At 54.4% G+C, this 19,629-nt stretch overlaps 10 protein-coding genes across 10 annotated transcripts; 6 read left to right on the forward strand and 4 right to left on the reverse strand.

The window, feature by feature from the left end:
* Positions 1–505: 505 nt before the first annotated feature.
* Positions 506–3,159, forward strand: HMPREF1541_05760 (uncharacterized protein; the record flags this gene model as incomplete). Its single annotated transcript, XM_008720097.1, has 2 exons — positions 506–553; positions 733–3,159. 2 exons carry the CDS (start codon positions 506–508, stop codon positions 3,157–3,159), a joined length of 2,475 nt encoding a protein of 824 aa, XP_008718319.1.
* Positions 3,160–3,826: 667 nt separating this feature from the next.
* Positions 3,827–4,633, forward strand: HMPREF1541_05761 (uncharacterized protein; the record flags this gene model as incomplete). Its single annotated transcript, XM_008720098.1, has 1 exon — positions 3,827–4,633. One exon carries the CDS (start codon positions 3,827–3,829, stop codon positions 4,631–4,633), a length of 807 nt encoding a protein of 268 aa, XP_008718320.1.
* Positions 4,634–4,890: 257 nt separating this feature from the next.
* HMPREF1541_05762 (uncharacterized protein) lies at positions 4,891–5,754 on the reverse strand (the record flags this gene model as incomplete). The annotated part of the gene is made up of 1 exon (XM_008720099.1): positions 4,891–5,754. One exon carries the CDS (start codon positions 5,752–5,754, stop codon positions 4,891–4,893), a length of 864 nt encoding a protein of 287 aa, XP_008718321.1.
* Positions 5,755–6,194: 440 nt separating this feature from the next.
* HMPREF1541_05763 (uncharacterized protein) lies at positions 6,195–7,727 on the reverse strand (the record flags this gene model as incomplete). The annotated part of the gene is made up of 1 exon (XM_008720100.1): positions 6,195–7,727. The coding sequence occupies one exon, from the start codon at positions 7,725–7,727 to the stop codon at positions 6,195–6,197; it is 1,533 nt and encodes a 510-aa protein (XP_008718322.1).
* Positions 7,728–8,113: 386 nt separating this feature from the next.
* On the forward strand, positions 8,114–9,011 carry HMPREF1541_05764 (uncharacterized protein; the record flags this gene model as incomplete). Its single annotated transcript, XM_008720101.1, has 2 exons — positions 8,114–8,467; positions 8,517–9,011. The coding sequence occupies 2 exons, from the start codon at positions 8,114–8,116 to the stop codon at positions 9,009–9,011; spliced, it is 849 nt and encodes a 282-aa protein (XP_008718323.1).
* Positions 9,012–9,414: 403 nt separating this feature from the next.
* HMPREF1541_05765 (uncharacterized protein) lies at positions 9,415–11,456 on the forward strand (the record flags this gene model as incomplete). Its single annotated transcript, XM_008720102.1, has 2 exons — positions 9,415–9,723; positions 9,771–11,456. 2 exons carry the CDS (start codon positions 9,415–9,417, stop codon positions 11,454–11,456), a joined length of 1,995 nt encoding a protein of 664 aa, XP_008718324.1.
* A 1,153-nt stretch (positions 11,457–12,609) lies between these two features.
* On the forward strand, positions 12,610–13,426 carry HMPREF1541_05766 (uncharacterized protein; the record flags this gene model as incomplete). The annotated part of the gene is made up of 3 exons (XM_008720103.1): positions 12,610–12,748; positions 12,794–13,041; positions 13,088–13,426. 3 exons carry the CDS (start codon positions 12,610–12,612, stop codon positions 13,424–13,426), a joined length of 726 nt encoding a protein of 241 aa, XP_008718325.1.
* A 400-nt stretch (positions 13,427–13,826) lies between these two features.
* Positions 13,827–15,914, forward strand: HMPREF1541_05767 (uncharacterized protein; the record flags this gene model as incomplete). The annotated part of the gene is made up of 4 exons (XM_008720104.1): positions 13,827–13,876; positions 14,011–14,283; positions 14,425–14,552; positions 14,641–15,914. The coding sequence occupies 4 exons, from the start codon at positions 13,827–13,829 to the stop codon at positions 15,912–15,914; spliced, it is 1,725 nt and encodes a 574-aa protein (XP_008718326.1).
* A 205-nt stretch (positions 15,915–16,119) lies between these two features.
* Positions 16,120–17,009, reverse strand: HMPREF1541_05768 (uncharacterized protein; the record flags this gene model as incomplete). Its single annotated transcript, XM_008720105.1, has 3 exons — positions 16,120–16,506; positions 16,570–16,822; positions 16,876–17,009. 3 exons carry the CDS (start codon positions 17,007–17,009, stop codon positions 16,120–16,122), a joined length of 774 nt encoding a protein of 257 aa, XP_008718327.1.
* Positions 17,010–17,542: 533 nt separating this feature from the next.
* HMPREF1541_05769 (uncharacterized protein) lies at positions 17,543–19,483 on the reverse strand (the record flags this gene model as incomplete). The annotated part of the gene is made up of 1 exon (XM_008720106.1): positions 17,543–19,483. The coding sequence occupies one exon, from the start codon at positions 19,481–19,483 to the stop codon at positions 17,543–17,545; it is 1,941 nt and encodes a 646-aa protein (XP_008718328.1).
* Between the last annotated feature and the right edge of the window lie 146 nt (positions 19,484–19,629).

Raw genomic sequence — 19,629 nt, forward strand, 5'->3', positions numbered from 1 at the left:
TGGTGATGACTGACAGCGACTTCGAGGTACTAAGGACGACTGATAAAAGCGCCGCGCAGCCAGCACTTGGGATTGCGCAGGATTCGCCGCGCCGAGTCGCGGCTGGAAGGCCCTAAGGAGTGAATGACACGACTGCTTCATTGTGACCGATGAGGAATGCGTTGGACAAGGAAGAGTGCGGCGTTTGAAACTGTTCAAAGAAAAGATGGCTGCGGAGCGTGAGGCGAGACCATCAGTGACGTCGGTCTTGGCAGGGACTTTTCTCCGACTCAGAGAAAGCGCAGGCAACGGCCGCGCACCCAAGTTGATGCATGAACCACTTGTACACTCTTTTCTAGCCACTCAAGCATTCGATCCTTCATTTCACCTCTTTCAACTTCCGTCTGGTTTCACAGACGCCTCTTTTCACAACCCCTGCTCCGCGACATCTTTTCCTGGTGTTCGCTTCTTGTGGATGAGGGGCAACAGAGCAAGTGAGTAGCGGGTGGGCGCGACACTCGTCAAGATGCTGTCCGGTAGAGGTAGAGGGGGTAAGATACGCGCGCCGAAGAGAGTAAGTTCATGACCGTTCACTTGTGTCTGAATGTCTACCTCGGAGAAGTTGCTTCATCAAGACTTGACAACAACTTCGTCCTTCGTTTCTCATCCCATACTTTTGATTCTTGACTCCGTTTATATATCCTCGCGCCCTCGCGCCCATAACTCTGGCTCGCTAACACGACTTCTCGTAAGGCACTCGGCAAAGAAGAGACCGATTTCGAGTCGTCCTGGAATACACTGTCTACTGCTTTCACCGAAATCCACCAGAAGAATGCGTCTCGTCTATCTTTCGAAGAGCTATTCCGAAGTGCTTACAAGCTCGTACTGAGGAAGAAACATGAGGAGCTCTACAGTAAAGTCACCGAGTTCGAGCGAGCGTGGCTCCAGGGCACTGTCAAAGAGAGAATCGTCAATCTTGTTACGCCTACCGTTCTAGTTGGTGCTACAGGTCAGTCGAGCGATGCACAATCAAACGAGCGCAGACTTGCAGGCGAGCGTTTCATGAGTGCCTTGAAGGATGCCTACCAGGACCAGTCCATGTGCATGAATATGATCACCGATGTTCTCATGTATATGGACCGCGTTTCAAGCCAAGACGGCCGCGTGCCCTCCATCTACACTCAAGCCATGGCCCTCTTCCGTCGGGAGGTGCTCAGAACACCATTCAGCGACGACACGGACTCAGACCTGTTGACCCTACTCGAACACGTCCTCCTCGATATGATCTCTATGGAGCGAAAAGGCGAAGTGATTGATCGATCACTTGTACGAGCTTGTTGCTACATGCTAGAGGGCTTGTACGAGAACGTGCAGGAAGATGAGGCCACCAAACTCTATCTGACCTCATTCGAACCCAAGTTTCTTGAAGCCAGTCGAGAGTTCTACTTCAAGGAGGGCCAACAATACCTCGCCGATGCAGATGCCGGTTCGTTTTGCGCTCAGGCTCGCAAACGCTTGAAAGAGGAAGAGGAGAGATGCCAGCAGACTATTTCAAACATCACCGAGCCCAAGATCAAGAGCGTGGTCGACAAAGAATTCATCTCAGCGCACATCAAAGATGTCATCAACATGGAAGGTACCGGTGTAAGAAATATGCTGGATAACGACAAGATGCAAGACCTCGCCAATGTATTTGATCTCATTTCTCGAGTTGATCCTAAGAAGACAGCTCTTAAAGAGGCCGTTCATAAGCGCGTCATCGATCTCGGCAACGAGATTAACAAAATGGCACAAGTGACCCTGACAACCAAAGCCCAACCCAAGGCTGTGGCTGACAGATCAGCGGGTGACAAACCCGAGAAAGGCGTCAATCAGCAGACCCAGGCGGCTCTTGATTGGGTCGAGCAGATACTGCAACTCAAGACCAAATACGACAATCTGTTGGAGAGAGCCTTCAAGAACGATGCCACCATGGAGAAAGCACTTGAACAGGCATTCCAAGATTTTATAGCCGCTAACGATAGAAGTCCGGAGCATGTATCCCTGTTCCTCGATGAATATCTCAAGCGTGGTATCAAAGACAAGAGTGAAGCTGAGGTCGATGCCGTCCTTGACAAGGGTATTCTGCTGTTGCAGTACCTTGCCAGCATCGATCAGTTCGAGACCTATTACCGCAAGCACTTGGCCAAGCGATTACTGATGAAGAGATCTGTCAGCCGAGACATGGAGCGGCAGATGCTGTCGAAAATGAAGCTCAAACTTGGCAGCAACATCACTCAAAAGCTGGAAGGCATGATCCGTGACATGGAATTGTCCGACAGCCTGGGCTCAGATTACAAGCAATACGTGTCTGAGCTCGGCGCCACCGACTCCAAGCGGGTTGACATGGATGCTCGTATCTTGACCAGCAACCAGTGGCCTTTCGAGACCTTGTTCAAATCCACAGATGGACAAGACAAGACTCAACACTGCAAATTTCCTGCGTCTGTTGAAAAGACTAAGCAGGTATATACGCAATTCTATCTTAGCAAGCATACCGGACGCAAGTTGACCTGGGCTCCGCATTTGGGAGATGCCGACGTGCGCGCAACCTTCAAGGGACCGGATGGACGCATCAATAGATACGAGTTGAATGTGCCAACTTACGCCATGGTGATTCTCATGCTCTACAATGAAGTTCCCGATGGCCAAGGTCTCTCTCTTGAAGAAATCGAAGCCGAGACCAATATTCCACACAACGACGTGGTCAAGACTCTCACATCGCTTTGTCAAGTTCCGAAGTGGCGCGTTCTGAAGAAAGAGCCTGCTGGTAAGGAGCTTTTGAACACTGACAAGTTCTACTACAACTCTGGCTTCACCAGCAAGTTCGTCAAGATCAAAATCGCTGCTGTGATGGTTGGCTCTAGTAAGCTTGAGAACCAGGAAGAGCGCAAAGAAACGCAGAAGCGCATCGACGATGAGCGTGGTCATGCTATCGAAGCAGCCATCGTCCGAATAATGAAAGCCCGGAAAGAATTGAGCCATCAAGCTCTGATGACTGAGACCATTCAGCAGCTTTCACAACGCTTTCAGCCCGACGTCGGTATGGTCAAGCGGAAAATCGAGGCGTTGATTGATCGAGAATATCTGGATCGCGGCCCGGACGAGTCTAGACCGCCCTACTACAACTACCTTGCTTGAAGCGACAATTTCAATCTGGTTGTGGCGAATGATGAGAAGTCATGGCTGGGAGACATATGGATGACTGATGCAGAAAGATGAATGATGGGAACATGACACCATGCATACTCTGGCGAAGGGTTTTGAGCGGGCACAGCGCGGCGCCTGGGTTTGAGGTGGGTGGATTTGATACCCATTGATTATTGCTCTCAGCGGACTTGACCCCCCGCTACGGCAGACGCTACATAGCAAAACTACTGAAAAGCATGAGTTGATCTCTCCGCTACTGTTTGCTGTGTCGGTGTGCACCATGAGCGCTTCTGGAAAAAGGCAACGAGGCAAAGCCCTAACCCTGATCTGATTTGCCGCCTTTTTAATTCAGGGTGACCCACCGCGCCGCTGTCCTCAACCTCGCCTGTGTTCGAAGCCCTATGAACGCGACTATTGCTTTATTCCACGCGTCACTGACGCTGATAGACTGTTTGATTGCCCCTCAACCCCCGGAATACGCGAGCGTTCCATCCTAATGCGCGATAATTGGCACATCACCACGTACGTTTAAGCCAAGACCACCCCCACCAGACCTTCCCCAGCAGCAGCATCATCTCCATCCACTGCTGTGCCCTCGCCGGAGGGCCCTCAGTCCTTTCCAAGCTACGAATCACCAACGACCACAACACATCAAACCATGGACGTCGACATCTCCGACATCCTCGCCTCGGTGTCGCGCCCTGTGCCAGCGGCCCGCTACGACCCCACCACCCCTTCAACCCCCTACTACGACGACAACACCGCCTTCACGGACCACCAGCTCCTCACTCGCGCCTGGACCTCCGAGCGCTGCGCGCCCGACCTGCTGCCTTACCCGACCGAGCTCCTGGGCCGCGTCATGGAGCGCGTGCAGGCGCAGATCGCGCGCATCGAGGACCTGGCTGCTGGTGCGGGAGTCGGCGACGGGAGCTCCAATGGCGGTGTGGGGAATGTGAATCTGGTGCTGAGTATCCTGCAGACGGACCTGAGCAGGACGCAGTTCCTGGTCAGGAGTTTGCTGAGGCAGCGGTTGTCGAAACTTACGCGGTTTGCGGGGTATTATACCTCTGTGCTGGACGCGGATCGGAAGGACGATGTTGTGGCCCGGGAAGCTGGCCGGGCTGCTGCTGGTGGATTGCTGAGTGGCACGGAAGCGCAGTTTCTGCGGGGGCATCAGGCGCTGCTGAAGGGGTTCTATGAGGGGAGTTTCCTCACGGGCTTTCCGCAGAAGTTGAGGAGGTTGGATGATGGTGGGACGGGTGAGGGCGGAATGCAGGAAGGGCCGGATCTGTTGCAGGTCGTGGTGGTGAGGTGTCTGGGGGAGAGGTGGGGGAATGAGGAGCGGGTTGATGCGGGTGAGGAAGGGGTGAGTACAGTGCTGGAGATGGAGAGGGGGCAGGTTTGGGTTGTGCGGTGGGGGGATGTTAGGGGTGGTGTTGGAGAGGGAGCGCTGGAAGTTCTGTAGCCGTTGATTCGGTGTGTGATGATTTAGGCAGGCAGCAAGGGCGTCTGAACAGCGACCAGCTCGATAGAGAGACACATTTTGGATCGAGGGAAGCCAAGGGGTGTTCAAAAATGACAGACCGCAGGTCGCCAGGCAACTGAGGTGAAGATTGGGTGGACAATGTGCGCCTGAGACGCACGCCCACATCTTCTACCCGCGCCTTTCATGTTCTGCTTCGGGAGACGATTCATGTGGCTCAGCCATGAGCACCTCACTATCTACCTTCGCCGAAGATACTTCAGCGCGAAGTACGCCATGGCCGACAATGCCGTCACGACCACTCCCTTCCCGATCACTTTGGCTAAAGCCATCGCCCAGAATATCTTCCCCTGCTTCTCGAACTGCCCGCCGGCCGCCTCCCTTGGAAACGGCGCATCCGGCACCTCCTTAGCCAGGAACTTGCACAGCGGCGCCCAGCCCTCTTTCGCCTCATACACGAGCAGTGGCCGCCCCTGCTTCTCACACTCCCGCTTTACCAACGCATTGTGCTCCTCATATCGCTTCTCCAACGCTTCCTTGTCCCACGGATTCCCATCCGTCCATGCATTCAGACAGCGTTGGCCGCACTGAATACAGTCGCGAATCAGTCCATTTTCGAGTGGCAGGAGGACCTTCCAACTTGGCCAGGTCAGGCGCGTGACGAGTGTGCGGCGCATCGACGCGCTCCAGCTTGAAGTCGGGCGGTCCATAAGAATGACTTTGGCGTCCGGGTACGCTGCGAGGGCCTCTTCTGGGAAACAGGACAGGGGCCAGCCTACGACGGCATCGTAGTTGCCAAGGATCTTGTCGAAGTCGGCGACAGCGAAAGACGTGGTGGTGCCATAGCGCGTATTGTTGGAGTGAGTCAGCGCATACTTGGCGTCAAGCGCTTCGGACCATTGTGGATAGGTATTCTCGCCGCGAGAAGCATAGAGGAAGGCGTGCTTCATTCCCTTGTAGACGTTGTATCCGAGATGAGTAAGTGCAGACTCCACAGATGTGGTGCCACTACGGGCTGGACTGAGAACAAGGACAGCCATGGGCTCAGATCGGGTAATTGTGGGGAGTTGATCAATCAATCGTGGCCTCGTTGTGGTCGCCATGTCGGTGATGCGTGTTTGTTATGACCTAGTGTAGCTGAAACAGAGGGAAGTAGACAATGAATATGGCAGATGTGCGATCCGGAGCGACAAGGCTCAGGGAAGCCTGTTGGCGTGCCGAGTATAGTGCTTAGCGGACACCCGATAAACTCAGGGGTAGTTTGCCTCTCATTTGACGTCCCATGTCCGTCGCAGATGCACCATTGGAATACGGGCCTCCCGAGCGCCTTATCCGCCAGTGGAGCAAAGCTTGTGCGCCTCGATTCCAGAGGGGTTAGCCTTCTCCGATAGCCGATGCCAGTAGGGTAGATCCCAACTCCGACAGCAGTGGGAGCTAGACATTGCTTCAATCATCAGTATCTCTCCGTAATGTTCTGGCAGTTATCTTCGGGTCTTCAGCATAATTGATTACATCCAGCTCCCACTCAATCATCGTTCCAGGCCTACGCTTGTCCATCGGCCTCCTGAAGCTGCTTGGATTGCTTACCCTCCGCATTCTTTGGAAGCAACTGGCAATCAAAAGTAAAGCCTAAAGCCAGGACTGCCAACACAATCCAGATCAAGTAGCCATACACGATTTGGTGTTCCACGCCGACCGCAAAAATGCTGGTAAATAGCGCTGGACTGAACGACCTAATGCCGCTGACTAGCGCAAGCGCCAGTGAGTTCAGCGTACCTAACGTAGATGGCTTCGGATTGACATCATTGATGGCAAGCTGAATTGCAGTAAACGACATCGCTACTGAACAGCCTAGCATGAGGAGAATCGGACCGCTGATCCAGAACGCAAGGGTGTAGTCGCGCCGCAGGACGAGATTCAGCAGTGGATGGACAAGGAAGAAGAATGGATAAGCCCGTGCGCAGGCCCGGATCACAGTACCCGTACTGTAGCGCCGTTGGATCCACGGAAAGGCTACCAGCAGCCACATTGATTGCGCAGCACCACCAAGACACATGAACAGTGAGATCTGTTGAGGATTGAAGCCGAATCCAGCCCGCCGGACAGGTGTGAAATAGAAGACAGGCATAACGGCTGTATAAGAGAAGGCCAGTAGCATGATGTGGCATTGCAAGAATAGGACCATCGCCACGCCAGGAGATCTGATCAAGTCCAGTATTCCCATGCCGCTGTCAACAGGAGCCGCTGAATTCTCTTCTGATGACAACTTCTCCTTATCTTTGAGGGTCTCCTTGACAAATATTGTGGTCAGTAACGCGGTCAGTAGGCCAAGTGCGCCGCAGACAAAAGTGGCTAGGGCGTATGGATAATCCTTGAAGTATTGCGTGTGTCCAAAGAGAGAAGGATATTGTCTGACAGGGTTGGCCAACATGCCACCGAGCAACGGTCCCAGAAAGATACCAAGGTTGCCGCTGAAAGCGAACCAGCTGAAGACTCTCGCCTGCGTCACCTTGTTGCTGTTTTCCGCCATCATGGTCCGAATGGTGACGACTGTTCCGGCAAAGACACCAGCAGAGCAGCGATAGAGAAACATCTGCCAGATGGTGCTGCTGGTTCCGAATAAAGCGGTGCATATAGAAACGCCGACTAGGGAGAATACTAGAACGGGTTTGCGCCCTACTCGGGGGTGGTCCGCAAGCTTGCCCCATGGAATCATTACTAGCATCTGAGTGATAGAGAAGATCGATTCGATGAGGCCTGAGTAAAAACCGACGGCCGTCTCCTTGACTTCACCAGTATCGAAGATCATCTGGTTGACGAAGGGAAAGATGCTGAAGAACGCAATGGGTTCAAACAGCCGGGCACAACAGAGAAAGAAGATTTGAACTTTGGGAATCTGATCGACCTCATGTTCATCTGTGGCTGGAGGGCTGCCATCGAGGGTATCCGTCGGGGAGGTAATGCCATTGGGTTGCTGTTTGCCGGTTGGACTGGCCTCGGTGTTGGAAAGTAGAGGCGTGTGCTCTGATACTGGTCCGTCGTGAGAGTCTTGGTTCTGTTGTTCTATGTTCGTCATGACGTTTGGATAAGAACAGAGTTGAGGCTGGTCGTTGATAACGATTATGATGGCACATTGGACCAGTGAAGAAATGTCCAGCTTCTGAAGCAGCTCTCGTAAACTTGTGCCTACAGGTACGTGCTGACGCATTTCTTCCTTACGAAGTATAGCTGTAGCCGGGCTTTCTCGGCAAGATGTTACTCCGGACCCGCAAGGCGCCCGTCGCGTTGCGCATCATACTCATAGCAGCAATCCTGAAGCTCGACCACCTCACCAATTCATCATTTCAAACCGCTTCATCGTCGTTTTTACTTGTACTACCACGACTTCTTCTTCAGATCTTGTCTTTTCCAAGTCTATTCCAGTCCATACCTTCCTTCCGCAGTCGCTGCGCATCGACCATCATGGATACGCTCGTTGCGCAGTACACGCAACCACAGTTTGCACGCGAGGGGTACAACTATGAAGAGCAGCAAGACTATGCGTCTTCGTTACCACCGCTCTCTCTGAAGTTCGCCATGCCACCCGTACCGAAACCTGCTGCTTTCCTCCGTGCTGCCACCGATGACTACTCCAATCCTAATTGCCCCATCAAGATCGCTCATGGAACCACGACACTCGCTTTCAGATTCAAGGGTGGCATCATCGTAGCTACCGATTCAAGAGCCACAGCCGGCAACTGGATTGCGTCACAGACCGTCAAAAAGGTCATCGAGATCAACCCTATGTTGCTCGGTACTATGGCTGGCGGCGCCGCCGTAAGTTGTCTTCAGAGCTGGTTCAAACTGCATAACTGACTTTCTGCAGGATTGCCAATACTGGCTCGCATATCTCGGAATCCAGTGTCGCCTGCACGAGCTTCGACAGAAGCGCCGCATCTCTGTCGCTGCCGCATCCAAGATTCTCTCCAACCTCGTCTACTCCTACAAAGGCATGGGTCTCTCAATGGGTACCATGATCACTGGTGTCACTCCACAAGAAGGGCCTGCACTCTACTACATTGATTCCGATGGCACTCGGCTTTCGGGCAACCTCTTCTGTGTCGGATCTGGTCAAACATTTGCGTACGGTGTGCTAGATGCTCAATACAAATACGACTTGGAGGATGACGAGGCTCTGGAGCTAGGCCGAAGGAGTATTTTGGCGGCCACCCACCGAGATGCTTTCTCAGGTGGCTACATCAACCTCTATCATGTCAAGGAGGACGGCTGGGTCAAGCATGGTTTCTTCGACACAAACCCCATCTTTTGGCAGACGAAGCTGGAGAAGGGCGAGTTCTCAAACGTTACCAGTGAGCTGTAAATGGAATATCGGGCAGCATGGAATGGCGTTAGCAGGGCCGGCCGTACGGCGCATCTCCTGTACAACTAGCAGCAGTTGCAGATTGATGGCAAGGGTGCCATTGCAGGTATTCTCAGGCAATCAGATAGAGACAATGCCTGAAGTTGAGAATTCACGAGCCTTCTGGTATACCATCAGTCGCAAGTTAAAGATAATTGGCGGAGCTGGTAGAGTGTTGAACGAACAGATGCATTCCTAACACCACAGCATCGGGCTAAGTGCCAAGACCCTGCGGCTGGATCTGTAGAACGCGCCTGAGATGCGCGTCCGCATCAAAATTGGGACAACTTTCAGCGCTCTTGTGTCTGATTATCCTTTGATTTAGATTCGTCGCCAGTCAGTGGCGCATAGTTCGGCGATCAAGATGCAGCACTTGAAGGACCCTGCGGCCGGCGTTGCCCAGGTTCTACTGCCCCATATTCACCTGGTGTCAAAAAGCCGATACCCAGTTACCAACAATCCCACCCTCGAGAGCATCGTTTCATACCTCTCCGAGGCACCTAAGGTCGTCCGAGACCTTCAGCCGATGCAATGGCAGTTCCTAGATGCGCCGACCGACGGAACGCTGCTGCTCGTTTGGCAGCCGCTGGAGTATATGGGCACAACTTTCGCCAGTGATGGCTACATCTATGCAGATGCTGAACAAACCTTCAAATCCGACGTCAGAGGCTTTGTACGTTGACCCGATAATCACTCAGTTCGAGACTGATCTAGAAACAGCAAGTTGAGATGTTCTATCATCGCTCCGGATACCGAATGCAGGGTGAACCCATGGCGTCGCATAGCAGGAAAAGATACCGGCTTCTACCTACGAACCCAAACATGCCGAACTGCGATCCTTCACTTTTCCTCGTCGCCTATTCCAGGGCGGCTCCGCGCGATATCGTTCCCGCGGGCTCGATACCCGTTTCATCACAAACTCAGCACCAGATCCAGCAGAGGAGGATGATCCAGGCGCAAGGTCAGCTGGCGCGCAAAGAGTTCATGCTTCACGACAGGTCCAACTGGCCGACGATCAATGCCCCCCAGGCGGTGACCCGAGGTCAGAGCGGCCATCGTCGGGGAGCCAGTCACGGCAATGAGGCTACTCTTGAAGAAGAAGAGGATGTATCTCGCGGAGATATATTGGACTTTATGTCGCCAAGAGACATAAGCCGCGTGCGCTACGAGCAACATCATGAATGGATGGAAGAGATTCTGGAATCGCCCTACGGCATCTTCTCGATTCTACCTGGTGACCTAGGGCTCGGTCGCAAAGGTGAGCTCGAGGTGTTGACCAAAGACTTCTTCGACGCGCCTGTTACAGTGTTGCGGGAATCTTCTGGCAACAGCGACCCACTGCGGGTGGGCAGGTTGGAAAACGGCAAGGCTGATGATTTCAATAAGCGCGCAACCCAGAGGATCGCCGACATGCAAGCAGAGATCGACAAGCTCAAGCGACAACATGCAGCAAGAATCGATCGCTTGAAGCGCACGAGTGTGCTAAGTACGGCCGAGAAAAAGCTAAGAGCGGCACCTACGGAAAACGAGAAGGCACTATCCAACGCAAGCTCAGTAGACCACCCGAATGGGGACGTTCTTGACGACATAGCTCAGGAAGTACAGAGCTCTTTAGGCAGGAAGATCGAACGAGTATCGCCGGTGACGATGGTGGAGCGGGGTGGACTTGAAGACCGTCCTCCTCCAAGGACTCTGAGCATGTCAAGCTCGTCCAAACCTCAAATGTCGCCAGTCAAGATGGCTACGTCGCCTTCAGAGTCGCAACCACCACCTCAAGCCCCAGCAGATCCGCAACAAGCCACTTCAGCAAGCGAAGTATCAGCTGTGCAGCTTCAGGCAAATGAGTCAGCTCCATCGAATGTCTCAGTTCCACCACCACAACCTCAGCAGACTGTCGGAGAGCCGCAAGATACACCTGCAATGGGGGAGGACGCTCAGGATCTGGATCTAGCAGACGGGGTCGATCTCGACATCAACATGGACGGCCTTGACGATGGCCCAGACGCTGGCGACGATCTGGTAAATGCCGACAACGATTGGGTCATGGACATGGAGGGTCCGGAAGGAGGCGGAGAGCACATGGAGGCGCCCACAGCTGAGGAAGCGGCTAAGATGCCAGATACATCGGCGTCTAGCTCTGCGAATCAAGCCCCCGAGAACTTCGCAAATCAGTCAAATCAGCAAGGACTGAATCGATCCGGTCAGACATCGAATCAAGGAACCCCAGCCGAGCAGGGACAAGGAGATCAAATGGAAAGCAATGAGTTTAGCGAGGCGTTTGGAGACGTAGATACGGCAGGAGACGCGCTGGCAAGCTACGATGATGATGGCAACGACGAGCTGAATCTGGATGGAATGGACGATTCGGCGTTTGGAGATGCATTTCATCAAGAAGACCTCTCTTGAGAAGTTCACCATTGGTGAATGAAGACCGTGTATACCATACAGCAGCGTCCTAGCACGGGCTAGGTGAGGTCAAGTGATGTCAAAGTCAATTGTTTCTCTCCCTGCAGTTTTGCGTTTGCACGGAGTCGTGACTTCCATTTCCAAACTCGGAAGACCTACCACATGTGTCTACTGAGGAAGCAGCCATCATCGCAAGAACCGCAGATTTCTCGATCGGTTGGATCCATTTGATCTCCTTCAACTACACCTCTTGTCGTCAGTCATCCTTATCAGCAATTACCATTATCCATACATTTGCAGCTACAACCCATCCCCAAGATGTCTTGTCCGCACGTGTGCAGCATCGTTCCCAACCTCGTCCTTCAGAAGGTTGCCTCCAGTCCATCGGCTTCCGCCCATAGTCGTGCCTGTGCAGCCCGATCCCTTCTGCACAGTCATCGGCTCCATGCCAACCGCCGAGCCCTTTTAGGGGTACGTTCAGCAACTATAATCCCGACTCAGATCTATGATGCTATCATCGACAATGAGGCAGTGTCGGACGAGGCGAAAGAGCATGCCCGCACCAGCAGGGCAAATACCGAGCAACTTCAAAGAGACCGTCAGCAAGGGGCTATCTTGATGTCTGCGGACCAGCGCTCACCCAAGCGACTTCGTCGGGTGCTTTATGATTGCGAGCACACCGATGAGGTGCCAGGACAGCGGGTCCTACGCGAGGGACAGAATACGTCTCATGTGGATAGCTGCGGCCAGGTACGCGAGGATTCCCCTGCGTCGACGAATGAGCCTATGACTTTGTACTGATCTACCCAAGAATGTCTAGGAAACCTTCAAGCAGACATTCGATTTCTACTATCAGATGTTCGGCCGCAACTCGATCAATGGACTCGGGATGTCACTCCTTGGCTCCATTCACTTCGATGACGAGGTGCCCCCTCCTGGTTTTGCTAACGCATATGGTAAGCCTCCTCTTCCTCTTGCGGCCTTCCTCGCACACGGTGGCTCTGCCTCTTCTAGCGTCTGCGCACTCCTTGCATTTCCTTTAGAGTTTGGCTGACCACTTGTTTAGTGAGTAGTTGAGCTGCCTGTCCCCTATATTGTTCCATCACCAGCAGCGGACCAGACTGACCTGCAGTAATAGTGGGATGGCACACAGATGGTCTTCGGCGACGGAGACGGAGACGTCTTTGCGGATTTTACCTGCGCGCCGGACGTCATCGCTCACGAACTTACCCACGGCGTCACACAGTACGAAGCTGCCCTGCCGTACAATATGCAAGCTAGTGCCTTGAACGGTGAGTAATTGGTCTCCCGAGTGGCATTGTGCTGAACTGGTTCAGAGCACATGTCAGACGTCTTTGGATCGATGGTCAAACAATGGCGGGGAGGCGTCAATCCTCAACGTGCCGCTGATGCCGACTGGTTAATTGGCCAAGGCATTTTCAATCCCCAGACAGGAATCGTTGCTCTCAGGAGTATGAAGGCTCCAGGTACTGCTTATAGCGAGTCTGTGATCGGTACAGATCCCCAGCCGGATCATATGGACAACTACCTTGACGTACCCGATGACGAAGGAAGCGATGCAAGTGTTGATTACCTCATTGCCTTGTCCGGTCACTGACTTGTAACAGTAGGGAGGCGTCCACGTCAATTCGGGAATCCCAAACAAGGTGTTCCACCTCGCCGCCACAGGCCTTGGAGGCTACTCCTGGGACATTGCAGGCCGAATCTGGTATGACGTTCTGACGGACCCTGATCTTCGCTCGTTCGCTGCAGAGCCAGACAATCGGCACTGGAACTGCTTCCCATTCTTCGCCTCTCTCACGGTGAAGCACGCCGCTCGCTATGCCAAGAAATGCGTTGACGTCGACGTGGTCGGTGTGGTCACTCAGGCGTGGCAAGCGGTTGGCATCGAGCCGACGCAGTCGGCGAAGCCCGGAAAGAAGGTCAAGCCTGGGTGCCCCGTGCTCTGAGGTATATCTGTGGCGGCGGCGGTAGCTGAGAGCCATAGTCGTTAAGACGCCATGCCTCGCTTCGTACTTTTATATTCATCACATCGAGACTAGCGAACCCGAGCCTAGAATGACAACACGGTATCCATACATATTGCCATTGTCAAGAGTATTTTGTCGGCGCGATGCAGTATTGACCTCCATCCTAATTTGGTGCTTGACGATCATAATCTGCGAGCCCACGTGCGCGCAGAGCATTCAACCCACCCCACTTCAGCTCACGCATTTTTCATTCTACTACAACACTACTACATTCCAACAGGACGAAAGCAACTAATACTGGTCAAGTCTATATCTTTCAAACTAATATTGAGACGCTAAACCTCAACCATCTGCTCGGGAAGCCGAAGTTTCAAGAGATATGCCGGCCTTTTCGCCAAGCGGGCTGTACGGCCTGGTCGATATGGGAAGGTGAGTTTGCGGCCCACCAAGCGAACCTTGGTCGTACGTCCTGCCTTCATCACATTTCCCCCAGAACACCATATAAACCCAGTCCTCAACGCTGCTGTCACCTTACTGACGCACTCCCCCGTGACCCTTTCCAGCAACGGCATCCGCTTCTCCATCACAGACGTCGGCGGCCCCACCGCGCGCTCCCTGCCCACCGTCTACCAGGATCGCACCGGCGTGTCGCTGTACGATGCCCAGTACGCCGAGTCCAACACTAAAGGTCCCATCCCGCAGGCGACCATCGATGAAGTCGTCGCCGCGCTGAGGAGGTTCAGGGTCGTGTGCAAGGATTTTGGCGTGCCGGAGACTAATGTCAGGGTGTTGGCGACGGAGGCGACGAGGACGGCGGTCAATAGTGAGGATTTTCGGTGAGTGCACTTGACTGATCGTTTTCGCTGGCGGCAGTTGTTGGTGGTAGGGGGAGGGGGGAGAGGCGGGGCGCTGGCTCTTGCTTGCGTGTATTCGGTGACTGGGTAGGGCAACGGAAACGATGCTAACGCTGCGCTTAGAAAGCAGATCAAAGATGCTACAGGCTGGGAAGTCGACATGCTTTCGAAGGAGATGGAGGGCCGTATTGGCGCAATGGGCGTGGCCAGCAGTTTCAAACATGTGGAAGGCCTCGTCATGGACCTAGGCGGTACGTCCACTACTGACGGTTTTTGCATTCGCATCTCGACATTGATCTCATAGACGCAGCTTGGATCTTGCTAACAGCTCTGGTGCAGGTGGCTCAACGCAGTTGACTTATCTAACCACCGACTCGGCCGGAACAACCATCACCTCGCCGATAGGCAGCATTTCGTTCCCGTACGGCGCAGCAGCTCTAACGCAACAACTCTCAACCCTCTCCTCCACCCAAGGACCTTCGGCTGCCAAAGATGACCTCGCCAGCACGATCAAGTCCCAATTCCGCCAAGCCTACTCCGACCTCCAGCTCCCCGAGTCCCTGCGCCGCCTCGCCATGCACCACGGCCTCACGCTCTACCTCAGCGGCGGCGGCTTCCGCGGCTGGGGCTTCCTGCACATGTCGCGCCACAAGGTCTCGCCGTACCCGATCCCCATCATCAACGGCTTCAGCATCAGCAAGCACGCCTGGAGTCAGACCACCGACATCGAGGAGCTGGCCGCCCTCGCCGTGCGCGCCGAGGAGGGTCACGGCGTCTTCCGCGTCAGCAAGCGGCGCGCCGCGCAGGTCCCCGCCGTGGCCTTCCTGGTCAACTGCGTCGTCGAGGCGCTGCCGTTCGTGCGCGACGTGCGCTTCTGTCAGGGTGGCGTGCGCGAAGGCTTCCTGTACGATTCGCTGCCGCCGGCGGTCAAGATGCAGGACCCGTTGTGTGCGGCGACGAGTGTGCTGGGTCCCGAGGACGCCGGACGCATCGCCGAGGTGCTGTGCGCGAGTCTGCCGGGAAAGTGCTACTTGGACCGGCAGGTCCCCGCGGTGTTCTCGATGGAGATATGCCGCGCCATCGCCGACTGCATGTATCTGGGCAGCAGCCACACGAAGGAGACGAGGAGCTTAAACGCGCTCATGATGCCGTTGACGGGGGCGCTGGCCGGCGTGCACGGCGTGGGACACAGTGAGAGGGCGGTGTTGGCGCTGGCGCTGCGGAGGCGCTGGGACGGCGAGGTCCCCAAGCCGTGGGATGAGGTGGTGGACCGGCTGAGGGGTGTGCTGAGTCCGCAGGAGGGCTGGTGGGCTGAGTATCTCGGCGTGGTGGCCGGCTTGCTGGGTGAGGTGTATCCGGCGGGCAGGGTGGGCACGAAAGCAAGGCTGAAGGTCGCGTCTCAATGGGCTGAGGGCTTGGGCAAGAAGGGCCTGTATCAGGGAGTGAGGGTGCGGTTGCGGGGGAGAGAAGGGGAGGAGGTGCTGAAGAGGGAGACGTTGACTGCCTTGGTGGAAGGGTGGGAGAAGGTGGGTAAGAAGAAGCACTGGGTGAGGGGCTTTGGAGTGCCGGTGGAGGTTGATATTGAGCTTGTTCCAATGGATGAGGGCTTATAGAAGGTTCGCGCATGCGTGTCAGGCTGTGATGAATTTCGACTATGACTTTTATATGACACTGTGGCCTCGATGTCAGGTGCATCCATACTGACATAAGCTAGAGTTTTGATTCGGGTCTGGGTCTGTCAGTTGTGCCGCTGATTTCCTAGCATTGTTACCCTGCTCACCTGGTTCCCGATCATGGACTGTATGAACAGGATGCGGCTTACTTGGCAGCCAGTTCTTCTCCTTTCAGGTGGTAGTCAAACCACTGCACACCCTGCAAGAAAGCGGCTTCCTTGGCGTACTTTTGCCTCTTATCGTTGAGATCGCCACGAACAGAGAATCCGTGCTCCACACCGGCGTACAGATTGATCTGATACGGGAATTTGAGCTCCTTGAGAATGTCCTCGGTGTGGTGGCGCTTGTCGTTGGGGAAGATCTCATCGGTCTCGGCGGCAGCGATGGAGAGCGGACCTTGGATGTCCTTGAGCTCATCGTCCTGCACAAACGAAGGGTGGGCAGTGTAGCCGACGTCGATTTTGCCCTGGTCGGGACGCAGATGGCGCACGACATATTTGCCACCGAAGCAGTATCCGACGGCGCCGATTTTCTGCGTCAAGGGTCAGTGCCTGCGTTTGGAGGGCGAGGGGAGGAGACGAATGGGACAACGAACCTTGACACCTTGATCCCTCAAATAGATGATAGTTGAGTCGATGATGGGGTCGACATGGGGAGGGTCATGAGCGCGCTTCTTGGGGTGGTACTCGCCGCCCAGCCACTTCATGATGTCGAAGCCTTCAGGGCGGTTGAGCTCGATTGGATTGCCATCGAACAAGTCTGGCATAACCACGAAGTAGCCATTCGCGGCGAACTGATCCGCAATAAGCTGTGCGTTGGTGAACTTGTGGCCGATGACGTCGGTGATGCTGGCGGATGCTCAGTCAGCTCTAACGGTAGAAGCCTTCCCTTGTCAACTTACATTATGAGGCCGTACTCGCTCGGCTCACCAACGGTGTAGATTTCGAAATCACCCAGTTGGGAGAGCTTACCCTTGGGTGTTCCTTCATGTTTTACGCCTTGGTAGCAGCATTTGCCGGGGGGGTTGGAGGCCATGGCGAGTGATACTTTCTCGAGGAATAACTATTTTCGTTGGGTGTGGGTAGCAATGATGCTGAGATCGTTGAGATTCCTCGGGCGGCGTCAGGCAGATCTGCTTTTATCTATCACCCACAAGTACGAAGAGGGGCACGCAACGACGCAATCTACCATAGACTTCCGGCAGCTACAAGGGCACGGCGTTAGGCGGGAAGATCATGACGAGGCCAGCGTAGTGGGGCACCGATACCACCTACCGCCCGGTCACGGCCCGATGACAGGCACGGGCAAGACCACGTAATCAGGGTACAGGATGGCACGATGATATTCACCTCTCGGAGTTCCGTGATATCGGATTGGACACGTCAGGGTTTTCGAATAGGAAAATTTTTGGCCATCATTTGAACTATCAAAAGAGCAGCCGCACGAGCCGAGTGTGCGGGTCAGTAGACTCTAATGTCTTGACGGAGAAAGCCCCTGGATTTACAGCCTTTCTGCGGCCGCCATCAAGGCACCTAGAGTCATGTTAGCGATTCATCACCATTACTCTATCACGAGGGCAACTTACCAACAAACGTCATCACCAAGCGAGCCCGACCCTGCACAATGTCATCTGGCACGAGATAGATGGTGCAAGCCATCTTACGTGCGATGCTGATGCTGAGCTTAGCATTGGCGTACGCATCATCATCCGTCTTGCCTGGTGTGACCAGGTCATAATCCACGTATCCTTGCTTCATACCGTTGAGCACGTCCAGCAGAAAGATGCCGGAAAGAATAGCAGGATCCTTGAACGACCGTACGCTTGAATTCCTGCCACCTTTGCGAACCATGTCATTGGCCCACTTGATCATATCCGAATCGGTAAGCTCACGCTTACCCATGCGCTGTGAGACTGCAGCAAGGGTGTTGAGAATATCCCGCCGCATGAGCTGCCACACAAGACCCAGTGTGAGCGTTCGTTGACCGTCAGTGATATCAGCTCCCTGAATACCAACCAAACTGAAGCGATTTTGCTTGCCAAGCTCCACGGCGTAGTTGGTGTTTTCCACCGCCTTGAAGCGAGACATCTCGCCGCCATGCGCAGGGGGCTTATTGACGTGCCGCATGTTGACGGAACCCGGGATGACCTTCTCGTAGGCTTGGAGCAGGATACTTCCGTCCCGCAAGTCATCGAAGAAGGATTGCACCACAGGCTGTACGTCCAATGAATTGAGCCAGAGGGTGAACACGCGAGCTTCTCGCTCGCCTTCCGCATCGAAATCCTCGATCTCGGGCTTCTCGCCTTCCTCCAGAGGGTCCAGGCCCGGGTGGGTGTTGAAGAGGTTAGCCACAAATGCCAAGTTGAGCTTGGGATTTCCGGCCACCAAAGCAGTCGGGGTGAGGAACTTTCGGCACTCGAGCTTCTCTGCGTTCTGGAGCACTTGTTCGGCACGTTGTAACAGATCCGGTGTTTGAAGTGGACCTCGTGAGCACAGATCTGGCGCAAGTTGATTCATGAGTACGGTGTAGTTCTCGCCATCCTTGACATCGCTGGAGAAGTTGTTGACACGACGAGGCCATTTGGCATTCTTGAGGTGATAATTGAACCATCGGAGAAGAATCTGTTCGGGCGGCAGACGTAGAAATTGCTCGAGCGTCTCATCGTCCTCCAGCAGACGGTAGAGTTCGGGATGCAGCTTGATGTCAATCTTGCCCAGCAGGCCCCGTCGGATGATTTGCCAGATCAGACCCAGGATCAAATGCTCGCGCACTTCAATGATATCGCCCGCACCAATATTGACCACCGAGCATCCGATACCTTTGGCAGATTCAATGACAATATTGTTGTTTTCCGTCATGTGAAAGGCATTGAGCGATTTGATTTTTCTACCAGCCTTGTTCATAACCCGCTCGTCAATGGTGTCTGGAACGCTGTCGTTGATCAACTTGGCAAGCACCAACCCGTCCTTGCAAGAATCAAACATCTCAAAGGAATCGGTGGGGAAGGGTAAGAGTTGGCCAATGTCGGGATCGCCGGCAAGGACGGCATTGATGTGAGTTGTAAAAGCGACTCGTTCATCTTCGTTGATAGTATGTGTAACGTTGGCTGACGAGCCCTGGACCTGGATTCTGCCTCCCGCTCCACCTCCTAAACTGGGTTTGGACGCGTGCTTGACTGGGGGTGCGCCACTGCCTGCAAGACCGCCGGACTTGACGGGACCGGTGGACATGCGCTGCTGAGCAGGTGAGGATTCTCGCAACTTGGAGATCAGGTCAACATAGTCCTCGAGTTCGACTCGCCGCGAGGAATCGAGTTCGACTTCCTTCAGCGCCTGACGGACAACATCGTAGCTCTGGCGCTCGGTGGTCTGCGTGGCCTTGATGACAGTGGCCTCGTCAAGGTAGCCTTTGTCGTCGACATCGAGTTTTCGGAAGGCATCCGACAACTGGAAGAGTTCGTTCTGTGGGAACTGAGGGTATTTGCGCTGTAACTTGAGGATTGCGGCCATGGTGGGGTGGTGGGGGCTGACACCCTACGGATTTCGTGGTTGAGAAGGCTGCACGGCGGTATGGATGAGGGTGAAAGAGTGGGAGAGTTTCGAATTGGCAAATATCTGAGAGTCTACAAGCGCAGGCTGGGAATGATGGTGCCTGA

This window comes from Cyphellophora europaea (genome assembly GCF_000365145.1).
Source record: "Cyphellophora europaea CBS 101466 unplaced genomic scaffold supercont1.5, whole genome shotgun sequence".
Classification (NCBI taxonomy): Eukaryota; Fungi; Ascomycota; class Eurotiomycetes; order Chaetothyriales; family Cyphellophoraceae; genus Cyphellophora; species Cyphellophora europaea.